At 37.6% G+C, this 13,983-nt stretch overlaps 1 protein-coding gene across 21 annotated transcripts in view; it reads left to right on the forward strand.

Annotated features, from left to right (window-relative positions):
• LOC110972485 (zinc finger protein OZF-like) overlaps positions 1 to 13,983 on the forward strand; it is a 657,596-nt gene that overhangs the window by 398,330 nt on the left and 245,283 nt on the right. For 5 of the 21 annotated variants that reach the window (XM_051942961.1, XM_051942982.1, XM_051942985.1 and 2 more), the window contains exons 1-2: positions 6,508 to 6,670; positions 7,954 to 8,055. The exons of 8 other annotated variants lie outside the window; for them this stretch is intronic. In XM_051942961.1, coding sequence (XP_051798921.1) covers positions 7,996 to 8,055 — 60 coding nt within the window. In that variant the 5' untranslated portion in view covers positions 6,508 to 6,670; positions 7,954 to 7,995. Of the gene's footprint in view, positions 1 to 6,507; positions 6,671 to 7,283; positions 7,560 to 7,953; positions 8,056 to 13,983 lie in introns of those variants that run through there. 8 more of the 21 variants (XM_051942964.1, XM_051942967.1, XM_051942968.1 and 5 more) reach the window with 4 other exon arrangements.

The raw sequence follows: 13,983 nt of genomic DNA on the forward strand, positions 1-13,983 counted from the left end.
CGAGTGTGACTTCTTTTGGAGTGGCACTCGGTAGTGGAGGGGGAGTGTGTAGGGGGCGGTTTGGGATTCAGCCATTGTGTTTCCACTACGTGTTCCTGCAGGATGACCTTCATACTTGTGGCAGTGGTTGGACAATCATCCAATCAGAACGCAGAGCCACATGACACCCAACCAGCTGTGGGTGCTGGGTCGCACACATCACCCAATTCCTGGAGCAGAAAACACAGAGCAACATGCAAATACAATGTGATTTGAACCAAAACACTGATTCTTGTGTTGTAACAATATTAGAGGGAAAGAAAAGTGAACAGAGAGTCAGAAGTCCCACACTGGAAGACAATTTCTGACAACAAAAACCTCCAGGAAGAAGTCAAAGGATGCTTTTCCTCACATTAAGAGTCGTCCTCACTGGAGCTGCTGAGAACTTGGACATTGCTGCGTAATTTCTACTAAGAAACTGTTCCAAACAAGAACATGAGTGTTGTTTTCAGAGCAGTTGTGCCCTGTGTTAGGACCATCTGAAAGACAACGTCACAACTGCAACAATGGAGCACTGACGCTGGAATCAGAGATTGAGGTTATTCAACAGTGGAACTCCGTTTCAAATCATTGACCGTCTCCCAAAAAACTTTATTTTAATCATAAACTTTGGATATTTCTAATGGTATCTATGAAATAATAGCTCAGTATGTCAGATACTTTCTTAGAGGTTTTTCAGTGGACTGTAGACCCAGTTTCACTCGTTTTTTTATTTTCTCCCATTAAAATTTGAGGCTGTTTGAAGATGAATATCTCAAGAACAATTCTAGATAAAAGCCTGAAACCTTCACTTGTTTGTCTTGCTAACATCAGCAGATCAGATTGCTGTTCAATGCAGCAGTGGTATAAAGTTTTTGGACATCCCATACATTTGTGAAATACTGCATTAAGAATCACTTTGAGGTCTTCAAGAGTCATTTATTTTAGTACAATCATAAAACTGAACACATTCTAAAAGAGACATTAAAAACTGAAAACTGACTGGTTCCATAAAATGAGAAATTTGGTAGAATTTAGTTTTGCTTGTCTTGTAAACAACAACAAAAAAAATCATTTGTATTTGTGTCTGTCTGATGCAGCCACACCCTTAGAAACACACAAAAACAAGACGAACAAATATTTCATGATAATATTTAAGATTGTGTAAAAATTTTCTGGGTGTCTGAAAACTTTTTTCCCCTCACTGTATCTGTCAAAGCATGAAAATGTGCCGTTATAAAAATGCTGGATGCAGGTAATTTACAAAAAAATTATTCTAAACTACATGTCAGCTTTCAAACATTGGACTTTTCATAGAACACTTCATATTTCATCTCGCACATAATCAGAGATTATTTGATCTACTTGTTCAATATTAGAGATTCTTCATCAATGTCCTGAGAGAGAGATAGAGAGAGATAGAGAGATAGATAGATAGATAGATAGATATGAATCCTAAAGCCAGTAATCTCCTAAATTAATTATGATTAATCATCAGAGAATCACTGAACCAGCTCTGCATCGAACAGGTTCCTGCAGCCCATAGGGATCTGAGGAACGATTAAGCTGGTAATTCAGGAAATTCGCCCTGCTGCTCACTGCCTCCATCCAGACATCTGTCCCTCTACCACTGATAATTAATTTAACCGAGTAACCACTTTGAATGGTTTCATTAATTTACCAGTGAAATCTGTTAATGAGAGCTTTCCTCTTAATGGATTTTGCAACGAAGCAACGAAGACACTAAACAAGAAATTAGACCTGAATTCTGTGAAGCTGGATCTCAAGGACTTTAAGTTTGTGGAGGACTTCATGAACCTTTACTGAACCCTGCATGGAGAAATCTTCTTGGCAGGGGTTCAGTCTGTGTCCAGTGTGCATACGCTGGTGTCGTTGCAGGGTTCCTTGTTGGTTGGACGTTGGTCCAGACTGGTCAAAGCAGCACTGTTCACCATTGGCAGAGTGCTGACAAGTATGAGTTTTGTCCATCTGTTCCGTTCTGCTTGGAAAACAAACACACAAACACAGACAACGTCAGTGTTGCCTGCAGCATTGAAGAACTGATGCCTTGCCTGAGATAGAGAGCACCCCAAATGACATCTGAAGACACTTTCACCTGTTGGAATTTAACATTCAGTTGTCTGATTACGTCAGAATTCCTAATCTAACTTACATCCCCAGATTAACCTGGACCAGATTTCTGTGTCAAAACGAATACAGGTTAGACTGAACGATAGCTGATGTGTTCAGAATTCAAATGACCACAGCTGTTCAAAACAGTTTTGAAACAATTTTGCAGTAATATCCAAAATTATCCAATACATAATTGTGTGTACACTGTGACCGAGACCAGTCTTTACATACCTCACTGTGACACTGATTGAATGCTTTCTTTCTGGTGTGGATCTGCTGGTGTTGTTTCAGGGAACTCAAAGTTGTAAAAGTCTTCTTACACTTGTCACATCTGTATGGTCTCTCCCCAGTGTGAACACGTTGGTGAACTTTGAGGTATCCAATGTAGCTGTAGCGCTTCCCACACTGGTCACAAAGGTAGGGTTTAACCCCAGTGTGGGTCACTTCATGAGCTTTTAACTCTGAGTACCGTACAAATAGTTCGCCACAGTGATCACATATCCACACATCATGTCCAGTGTGGATGCGTTGGTGACATTTTAAGCTCTGTTGGTGCTTGAAAGTTTTTTCACAGGAGTCACAGTGGTACCACTTTCTACCAGAATGGGGGCATTGATGGATCAACAACTGTTCATGTTGAGTACAGGGTTTCACACACTGATCACAGTTGAATGGTTTAACTCCACTGTGAATGAGTTGATGACTTTTTAAGTAGCTCTTCCGAGTAAAAGCCTTTCGACACAGATCACAGCTGAATGGTTTAACTCCACTGTGAATCAGTTGATGTTTTGCTAGAGAACTCTTCTGAGTAAAAGCCTTTCCACATTGATCACAGCTGAATGGTTTAACTCCACTGTGAATGAGTTGATGTTTTGCTAGATCACTCTTCTGAGTAAAAGCCTTTCCACACTGATCACAGCTGAATGGTTTAACTCCACTGTGAATGAGTTGATGGCTTTTTAAGTGACTCTTCTTAGTAAAAGCCTTTCCACACTGATCACAGCTGAATGGTTTCACTCCACTGTGAATGAGTTGATGGCTTTTTAACAGAGTCTTGGTCGTAAAAGCCTTTCCACACTGATCACAGCTGAATGGTTTGTCCACACTGTGAATACGTTTGTGAATTCTTAGCTTTGTTGCTGTGACAAAAGTCTTGCTACATTGCTCACAACTAAGTGATTCATCTCTTTTTGCTGTTGTTGCCGAACCATCCTTATCCTCCTCAGAGGTCCCACATCTCACTCCATTGCTGTGTTAACATTTCTGTAGCAAAAGACAAAGATAAAAACAGAGGCAGTGATGGAAGAGCAATCATGAAAAAATTGAACCTAAAAGTCTCAGTTCCATGTAGTTGGACACGAGGCGGAAACCAGATCAAGAATCGGTAACACTTTACAATAACCATCATTTGTAAATGGTAAAGAGATCGTTTATAAATGATTAACAGATAGTTTATTAATGCTTAATAATCATTTATAAACTGCATATAGACCATTAATAAATGGTAATTGAATCGTTTATTAATGCTTAACAATCATTTATAAATGGCAAATATGTAGTTTATTAATTTAATTTAAGTTTCTTTACCATTAAAACAATTGAATTATCATTAATAATGTTTCTTAATTATTAATAAACTATTTATTAACGTTTTATAGTTACACTCATAACATTTTAACACTATAGTAATCATTTGTTCATGATTTATATACCTTTAAGAAATTGGCTGTAAAACATCTATAAAGATTAAATATATAGAAGACATTTTATTTGTAGCATTTCATAAATGGTTAATATTTGGTTTATAAACATCTATAAACATTACTTAGATGGTTATTGTAAAGTTGCAACTGATGTTTATAATAATTATTTAATGATTAATAAGCTGTTTGTAAACCACAAAGTAACATTTGACTCCATTAAACCTTTTATTGGTGATGTCTTAGAGAGCTCATTTGTTCACCAATAACAGAATTGCAGTTAATTTTAACAGTATGATCAACTTTAAACACATTTCTGAACAAACCTTAAAAACAATGTTGATTTGTAGCACTGCACTACAAATAAACAGGGTGGGAGAAAGAGAAATAAATAGCCAACAACAGATAATCAGTACAACCTTTATTACAAAACTGCAATTGGCATGCAAACATTATTTTAAAATATTTAACATGAATGTGAAACAAAAATTATGGCCTGATAAAAGGAAAAGACACATCAGAAGTGAATTTGTGCACCTCTAATTTAACAAGTGTTTGTCTGAAAATCAAAGGAAAAATAACAGTGAAAATGACTTGACAGTAGCCTACTATTCTGTATTAACAAATAAGGTACAGCGGCTAGTGGTCATGTTTAAGATTTGTGGATAACATATGTCCAATAATTCCTTAAAAGTTTTATTTAAAAAAAACTAAACAAAATCCCCCTAATTTGGCAGGAAAATTCTTGTAAATATTTTCAAAAAATGAGTAAAAATCTTCCAAAAAAATCCTAAAAATATCTAAAGTGATTCCATATTTATCAGTAAAACTTCTGATATTTTCTTTAAGAACATTCACATAAAAATCAACCAAAATCCAGAGAATTTACTGGATTTTGGTTGATTTTTGTGTGAATGTTCTTTCGAAACATTTCTTCTTTTTCCACCAAAAAATGTTCAAAAATGTCCCAAAAATGTTAAAATGTGGGCATCAGAAGTCTCACTGTCAAAATATTTATTATTTTCCACATTTTCAAACTTTAAAACGACACGAGGGTTAAAATAATGAAACTCTAAAAGCATTTAATAACGACACAGTCAGCAGATGATCCAACATTATTTTAAAGCTGTGTGTATTTTCCAGAAGCCTCAAGGTTTGATTGAAACTAAATGTGAGATCTGATCCATTCACCATAAAACACAAACTTTACTTCAGAATATTACAGTAAAAATGATCTGAAACATTTGGGAGAAATTATCACTAAAATATGATCAACAGGAGAAACTTCTAACATTCTGATTGTTGGAAATCAAATCTAAAATCCTTGAAGATCTGCTTTCAAAGGAATCTTTGATATTTGGTAGAATATTGAGAAGAGAAATGGAAAGATTTCAGGATGAATTTGTATGTTGAATAGAATAAAGCAGATGAATAATAACCAGCTGATATAATGTGTGTTTGTAATGAAGAACTCAGAGTCAGGATTTTTAGCCACAGCCCTTTATTCTTCTCCATCACACACAAGATGAAGGAAGTTCTCATCACTAGAACAGGACTTAAAGACTCAAATCAGGATCAAGTGTGGCTGCACAAAAAGCTGATTTTCACTGGACAATAATGTGTGAAAGTCTGTCAGCAGTTTGGAGATTCACTGCTTCCTCTCTCATTTCACACTTTGTGCAGCTCAAATGCTTTTAGTTCAAGTGAGCGTCAGAGGAACACAGCACACTTCTCCTCCATTCCTCGGGCATCTTCTCACTATCTAAGATCCTGTTGAACAACCCAGTCACAAACTCTACTGCTACCTCTCCGAGACACTTCCATACCTCCACAGGTTTATCATCAGGACCAAGTGCCTTTCCACTCTTCATCCTTAGCACACCAGCTCACCTACGACCGCTCAAACACTGCGTTATGATTTCCATATCCTTCTGTACACTACCGTTCAAAAGTTTGGGGTCATATCCAGACAATTCCATGTTCTCCACGAAAGCTCCCACTTTAATTCATGTGCTAACATAACTGCACAAGGGTTTTCTAATCATCAATGAGCCTTTCAACAGCATTAGCTAACACAATGTAGTATTAGAACACAGGAGTGATGGTTGCTGGAAATGTTCCTCTGTACCCCTATGGAGATATTCCATTAAAAATCAGCCGTTTCCAGCTACAATAGTCATTTACCACATTAACAAGGTCTAGACTGGATTTATCATTTATTTAATGCTATCTTCATTGAAAAGAACTGATTTCAAGAAAAATGACATTTCTAAGTGACCTCAAACTTTTGAACAGTAGTGCATATTTATATAATGTCATATTTTTTAAATTAGACATGTAAGATGAAATAATATTGATGATAGCTCGTGTCCTTGTTTCTCTTGGAGCACACATCACATAGTATTACAATGAATAAGAACATTCAATCATCAAATACAATCATTTTCATAACAAGCTGCTGTGGAGGCAAAACCTTTTTGTTCGTTGCAATAAATCTTTTGTTATTTCATTCAGAGCTCTGAAGGTACAGGTGACACAGAGTGCAAAGCAGTCTATGTATCAAGTCAAACTGGAAGGAGCTGAAAACTCAAAGGAGACGCATTTACGCACAGGTGCTACACTCAGCTGGGGAGGAACCAATCTGCGGCTGCAGGTTTGCCACCGGCGGCATGAAAGGGGACACACGCAACACTGAGGAGGAACTGAGAATGAATGACCGCGTTCAAACAAAGTGGCCGTGAGTTTCTGTTGGGAAAGCATCAAGATCTGTGGCAAACTGTGCAGGATTGCCTTCATCTCCAAAATCCGGGTTGCAGCCGGTAAGAGCAGAATTCTGGAGACTCTAAAAGACTGTTTAAGCTGCCGATGTGTGCCACTGCCGTATGTGTTAGCATTAGCATTAGCCACGGAGTCAACTTTGTCTGTTTCCCAGTAATTGCCGTGTGTTTTGTAATTGTTCAGTTGAAAATAAGATTGCAGGCTAATTGGTGCTAATTAGAGGGTTCCAGCTAAGACCAGAGAATTCATCCTGTTTGTAATGGTGGGTTTTTACGATGCCCTTTATTTATTTATTGAATCTGGAAAGGGATTGCATTTTAAAAGCACTTTATGCACTTGAAATAATTTTAAAACCATGAAGTAAAAAGTATAAAATGATTAATTTTTTTTGGATAAAAATGCTAAGAGTAATTTGTTAAACTGTGATTTAAAATCAACTCTTTAAAATGCAGATAAATTCACGTGTGGTATAGTATTGGGTTGAATATTGCTCATGCCATGATTGTTGCTTCAGTTTATGTGGTGTTGAGGTTGACAAACATAAATTGAGTGGAGTTGCATTTGCCAATGTGGTGAAAATGTACATGAGGAATGGTTGTTACTATTTGCTGAATGCAGTAATGCAAACATTGTCCTTCTGTGTTCTGTTTAAAGGTTTTTCACCTGAATCTATCAACTAAACGTATGGACTTATGGAAGTTGCCACCTCTGTATCTCATGAATTTGTGACCACTGCAAAATTAAAGAGGGAAAAGAAAGAAAGCAACTGTGTGATTGATGAGTGGAGTCCTGCTCAATCCCTGGGTAGATGAAACATCATTTTTCAAGTGGGGAAACTGCACAAACTGTGAGAAAAATCATCAATGAGAATCACCTGTCATTGAAAGTGGGAGGACACTTGACACTATGGGAGAGTGCAAAGAAGAGAGAGTGAGAGCTGCCTTTAAACAGAACACTGAGCAGTAAAATACATTGACTAACGTACAGCATAAGCAGGGCAGCTCAAATTGAATTTCATTGTCTATGAAAGTGTGCAATGACAAAGTTCTTCCCATTCTCAGTTTTCTACCAGCAGTCCTGTCTTGAATCACCTGCAGTAGCATCTTTATGTTCCCTTTATACTCTTTTTCCATGTCTGTTTTCTGTCTATGTTCCTTATTTTTAACAGTTTAAGTTCATTTGTGTCAGTTTTAGGTGAAACTGAAAAGAGCTAAAAGTGAACTATTGAGTTGAAATGTGTCCTCTGTGTTGGCTGATGAACATATGGGACACTCTGACACTTGTGTATCGAGTGGTATCCTAATGAAGATGTTTGATGTGACAGGTGATTGGCAGGAGGAGGAGAGTCTGACAGAGGAGCAGAGGAATGTTGGCAGCCATTTTGTCTGAGCTCAACAACGGAGGAAACATGGATTCTTCACAGAAAGTGAGAAACATACCACTGTAACATTATTATGATTCATTTGTAATTTAAAATGTCTAAAGTTGCTCCAGTTGGTTAAATGGGCCAACCAAAGCCAGGTGACGTTGGCTGGAGAGATGTAGCTCTGCAGAAGCAGCTGTATTGAGGATATAATGGTGGACTGCTAGGAAGCTGCTTGTTTTTTGTTTGAGGCTGAACTAGCTGCTGATCATACTTTATGAAAATGTCTTACATGGTGATGAAGATACGTAATGGAAGAAAAGTCTTGTTTTTCAAGCAAGTTGTTCAGGAAGGTAAAGAGCAGCATTTGGTAGAGAATAATACTTTTGAGCATTGTGAGTTTACCAGCCTTTTCCTTCTCAAGAAATTCAGACAGTTGAACCCAGAAGTTTACTTACACTGTATAAACGACACATAACCCTTTTTTTTTTCATTTACACGATCTGACATTAATTCTGGCAATGCTTCTCCTGTTTTATGTCGGTTAAGATGACCAAAATTATCTTTAAATCCCAGAATAACGAAAGATTTTTTTTTTTTTTTTTTTTAGAGAATTTTTATTACTTTCTTCACAATCTTGGACTTGACTATGGACTTCGGCCATACTATGTTCCAAGGGAGTTCAGTCACATCATAACAATACTTATATACATTCCACCTAAGGCAACTGACTTGGTTCCATGTGATGTTTTGCATGATACTGTAGCTAGGATACAGACTCAACATGAGGCACTTGTAATAATATCAGGAGATTTCAACCATGTCAGCCTCTCCTCTCATCTGACTGGATTTACACAGTTTCACTGCCCTACCAGAGAGAATAAAACCCTAGACCTGCTGTATGCCAATGTCAAAGAAGCTTACAGAGCTACTACCTTACCACCACTGGGCAGGTCAGATCCTAACTTGGTTTATCTGCAGACCTGACAATGACATGCTCACAGAGATGGGAGTGGATCCTTCCTGTATTTCATGGATCACAGATTACCTGACATGAAGGCCACAGTTTGTCAGGCTGGGGAACTGTGTTTCTGGGACATTAATGAGTAGTACTGGGGCTCTACAAGGAACAGTCCTGACTCCATTCCTGTTCATACTGTATATATCTGACTTCAAATACAGCACTGAGTCCTGCCACATTCAGAAATACTCTGATGACACTATCGTGGCATGTATCCAAAATGGACATGAAGCTGAATACAGAGATCTGATAAGTGCCTTCAGTGACTGGAATCACAAAAACTCCCTGCTACTCAGTGCCTCAAAGACAAAGGAAATGATCATAGATTTCCACAGATCCAAAACCCCTCTTCATCCAGTGAACACTTGCAGGGCTTAAAGTTTTCCGGCGCCGTGCCGGATTTCCGGCCCATGGAAGTGTACCATTTAAAAAATTTCATCCATGTCCGTCCCGAAGGCTCCAAGCATGTGCGTCATTGTGCATTCAGTTGCTCCGCTTTTATCAATCAAACTCCAAATCCTACATTAAAAATTATACACTTTCTGTCCAGGCATGCGACTTTCTGATAGAACTTTTATCCAATTACAGTTTTCTAACTGCGAGTGCGCATCGACTGCTGGGCGCATGATATGCTGCGCCCTCTTGCTTCGGCATCGTCAGTGCTGCTGAGCCACTGATAAGAAATAACAGTATCCCACAAACAAAATCCAAATTTGCAGTATTTGTTGGCGTTTTTTTTTAATTATATTTAAAGGGAATTGCTGGAAACACATTGATATATATATTGCATATTATTTATTTTATTTCTGCTTGGACTGTATACCCATTCCACACATGTCCCAGCCCTGTGGCTGCCCGGTCTCTCCAGAGCGCACGGAGCTCCAATCTGTGAGTGGTGCGGTGAAGAATCGAGCAGCTGATCACTGGTCAATAGCGTTGGAGCTTGTGTTTAGCCCAAAGACGCAGATACTAAAGTTTGCTCAGACTTTGTGTGACAGAGGAGAGAGGATGTGTCTCTGCTGATTTACAAAGAGAGCAGCCGCTGCCGCGATCCCTGAACCGCGGTGTGTTGACTCGCCCCATTGGCGTAAGTGCGTCAGTGGCGATGCGCGTGCACGCCCCACAGTCCCCATGGTTTCGCCACAAAATAAAAACAAACGGGCTTAGGTACTGAATTAAAAAAAGTAACAAAAACAGAAGTTGTTGATTTTGTTTGATTTCTTAATCTTTAAACATTTTCTATGTGTTTTACAACGGCAAAAGGAAAAAAAAGGAAACAGCTTTTTAGTTTGCTGGATTTTATTTTGAAAGGGAAAAAAAATCAAAGATCAAGCCATACGGATTTGTCCCATTATTCTCCTCAGAACATCTGTTTAGTTAAATATGCACAAACTGAATGTCGCTTAGGTGATATTAACCTTTTTTATTTGAGGACATATAGGATGTTTGTAATAATGAGTTAAATAGCTCTCAGCAGATTTTGTGACCTTATGCATCCGAATGATGTCTAGCCACAAACAAAAACTCTCCAATCTTAAGCAAATATTGTTAGTAAGAACAGAACGAATGTATGGGTTGTGTGAAATGAATAATGGATAGGTAGTTAAATAAGAATTTTCTTAGCCTGCTTTTCAGCGTTTTTTCTTCCCAAAATATAGATAAAAATAGAAACATTTAAATTGAAAGCAAACTGAACAAATTATACAGTGAATACATTTTTTCCCTTACCAAAAACGAACAAAATGTGTGTCAGTTCAAATTGAAAATCAAATGATTTAAACTAATCACACAGATTATTGAGGTGTATCAAACGAGCAGTTACTAACATGTGTATGTGTGGTTATGTGCTACAGAGGGCTTCTTAATCACATCTGTGTGAGAAATGGGCTGACTCCAGAGGAAAAGGCCAGAGTAGAAGTTCTTCAGCATGAGCAGTCCATTGCCGCCAGGACCCAGATAAACCAGATCAGGAAGGCCCGAATTTCTTTGCTAGTTACAGAGTTTGAGAGAGTCAGCATCATGATCAACTTATTCAGAGGTATCTTATATTGTGAGGCAATAACTAAAATTGCATGTAAGAGTTAATACTAGTACTTTTATTACCTGCTTAAATACAAAGTTGGTATAGCAAGTGACATATGACAATTTATTCTCTTGTAGTGTTCCAGAGAATATTAAACAAGTTGATTCTGTTGTCTGTGTTTTGCAGTTTATTTCAACAAACATTTTGAACAACATGTTAAAAAGAAAATGTTCAGAAAATTCACAAACAAAGCAAAAAAGAAATGACTTTTTCAAACAGTATTCTCCAACCACTTAATATTCTCTTGAGACTGACACTTGAGATAATGTTGTCACTAAAAATTGTGCCTTATGAAGGAAAGCAGCATAGTTTTGTAGCAGTTTGGTTGTGGTTGGTGTTGTTTTGAGTTCTTGTTAAATCTACTGGAGAGATAAAAATTATTAAGAGTTATTAATAATATATGTACTTGATTTTCATGATTTTTTCCCCTTTACACTAAAATAAATCTTTGCAATTATAATGATGTGGTATTGAAACATCAACACACAAAAAAAAATCAGACTTGGGGCACTTTCTAAAATGCCTTAAGTTTTGGCCAAGTAAGGTTTTACATTTGAGCAACAATAAAATAGTGGGATCATAATGGACATTATTTCCACCAGATGACCTCATATTTGCTCTGAATTAATAGAATCTCATATATATTGTGTTTTAGTGAGTTTTAAAACACATTTAAATACGTTTATTGACACTATAAATTGGATCTTAGAAGTTCAGGCTCAGGATTTTTTCTCACTTTAAGCCCTGCACTTGTGGTGTTGACATCGAGGTGGTGACATCATATAAATATTTAGGTGTCCACCATGACAATAAATTAGATTGGTCTAAAAATGCACACTTCATCTACAAAAAGGGCCCGAGCTGACTTCTTTCCCTAAGAAGACTTTGATCAATAGACATCAGCAGTAAGATGCTGCAGATGTTTTATCAGTCTGTGGTAGCAAGTGTCCTGTTTTATGCTGCAGTCTGCTGGGGAGGCAGTATAAAGAACAAGGATGCAAGGCATCTGAACAAACTGATTAAAAAAAGCTGGCTCTGTAGTTGGAATCAGATTGAACACATTGGAGGATGAGGTGGAGAGACGGACACTTAGAAAGATGGAGGCCATTCTGACAAACATGGATCATCCACTTCACATTTGCCTCAGTGAACAACAAAACATCGATGGACGGCTCCTATCCCTGTGCTGCAGGACTGAAAGATTCAGGAAATCTTTCTTGCCATCAGCAATCAGACTGTTTAATTCAAAAGCAAAAGATAAGACCTATAGAGGCAGGGATATTCACACTTGTCACTGGGAGTAGTTGATCTGCATGGGTGCTTGTGTGTTGGTGTGTGACTGTGCTGAGTGATTGCTTCATATGGATCACCTGCACTTACCTGAGTGTGTCTGTTTGCTGCATAGAGGGAAAGGCAGGGTGCCACATTTCTGTTGACTGCAATTAGTTGCAATTAAATGTACACTGTAAATAGTAGTTCAGTGGTGAAGTTCATATTACTTTATTTTACAAAACATAAATGCTCCAATAAATCAATTTAAATTTTATTTTGTGTTTCTGAAAGTTACAGATAAGTAACAAGTGTGAATATTTAACTAACTTAAAATTTTCTATCCTAAAATTGATTTTACTGAACTTCTCAAAAAATTGATTAAGCAAACCCAATTTTAGAGAGTTTACTCAAACTAAAGCTTTCGGACACGCCCACATCCTGCAGGACGAACGTGTCCGGGCATCATTCAAACACTGGCGCCTTCCTTTGGTTGACTTGGTCTTCACACAGAGAAGCTACAGACATGTAAGTAAACATTTTCATTGCTCAGAAATAGGTTTTAGCCGAATGAACATGAGCCTGCTGCAATATTCAATCCCGACTTTAATGCAGAAGCATGGCTTGTCTTGTTTTCCCACTATGTTAGCCAGTATTGTAGGCCACAAGGTCAGTAATGTTGCTTAATGTGATGTAGTGAAAAACGGCTATATTTCGTAGACAAATGAGGTTTCTACTGTATATTATCCTCAAGTGTTGTCTTCATGATCATTTTCTAGTAGGATTATAATTATTTTCATTCTGTTACTGCTACTGTTATTTAATTTTTACTGCTACTGTAGAAATTCCAGCTAGCAGCTAGCTGTGTGTGGGGCTAATGCTAACATGCCAGCTAATCATTAGCAGCGCTGTTTGTAGTTCCTGTTCGATTCTGTACGGATGGTTATACAGATTCAATTTCTAGGGCTCTGTTAAAACACCGTTTTTGGAGCTCCCGATAGTGAAGCCAATGCTAGCAGTGCATGGTGACTGGTGTTAAAGTAATGAACTTTTCACATTATTATTTGAGATTCACTGGTAGATTTTTAATCCACTTGTTATATAGTAATATTTTTTATCAGTTGTTTCTTTGCATTGAAATGTTTTTTGATGTTCTTGTTGCTTCTTCGGAAGACCTTCGGATCAGAGAAATACAACCCAGAAGGTCTGTGTCAACATCAGGTGCAGCAATTTATATCCTAAAGTAAATCAACTAGGTTAGAGGCTATTGCAGTACATGGTTTTTGTGTTATACTGTAATTTACACACAGATTTAAGGTGTTCATTCATCTCCTTGCCCCTTATGGATAGTCAGGTGAAGTTAAATAGTACATTTTAAAGCTTTACAGGAAAACATAGGTTAAATAATTTTCAGCATTCTGCTGAACTGTTGGTACAAAGTGGGACTTTTGTTAAAATCTATACCCATAGTAATACCTCTCTTTATTTTGTTCTGTGACAGATGGGATGGCCCTGTAAATTATAGTATTAGTTACATGATGGCCAAAACATACAGCTACAGAAGAATGGAAGTGGTTGTGCAGTCCCCAGGAGTGGCAGAATTTAAAGAAAGATGGCC

This window comes from Acanthochromis polyacanthus, chromosome 22 (assembly GCF_021347895.1).
Source record: "Acanthochromis polyacanthus isolate Apoly-LR-REF ecotype Palm Island chromosome 22, KAUST_Apoly_ChrSc, whole genome shotgun sequence".
NCBI lineage: Eukaryota > Metazoa > Chordata > Actinopteri > Pomacentridae > Acanthochromis > Acanthochromis polyacanthus.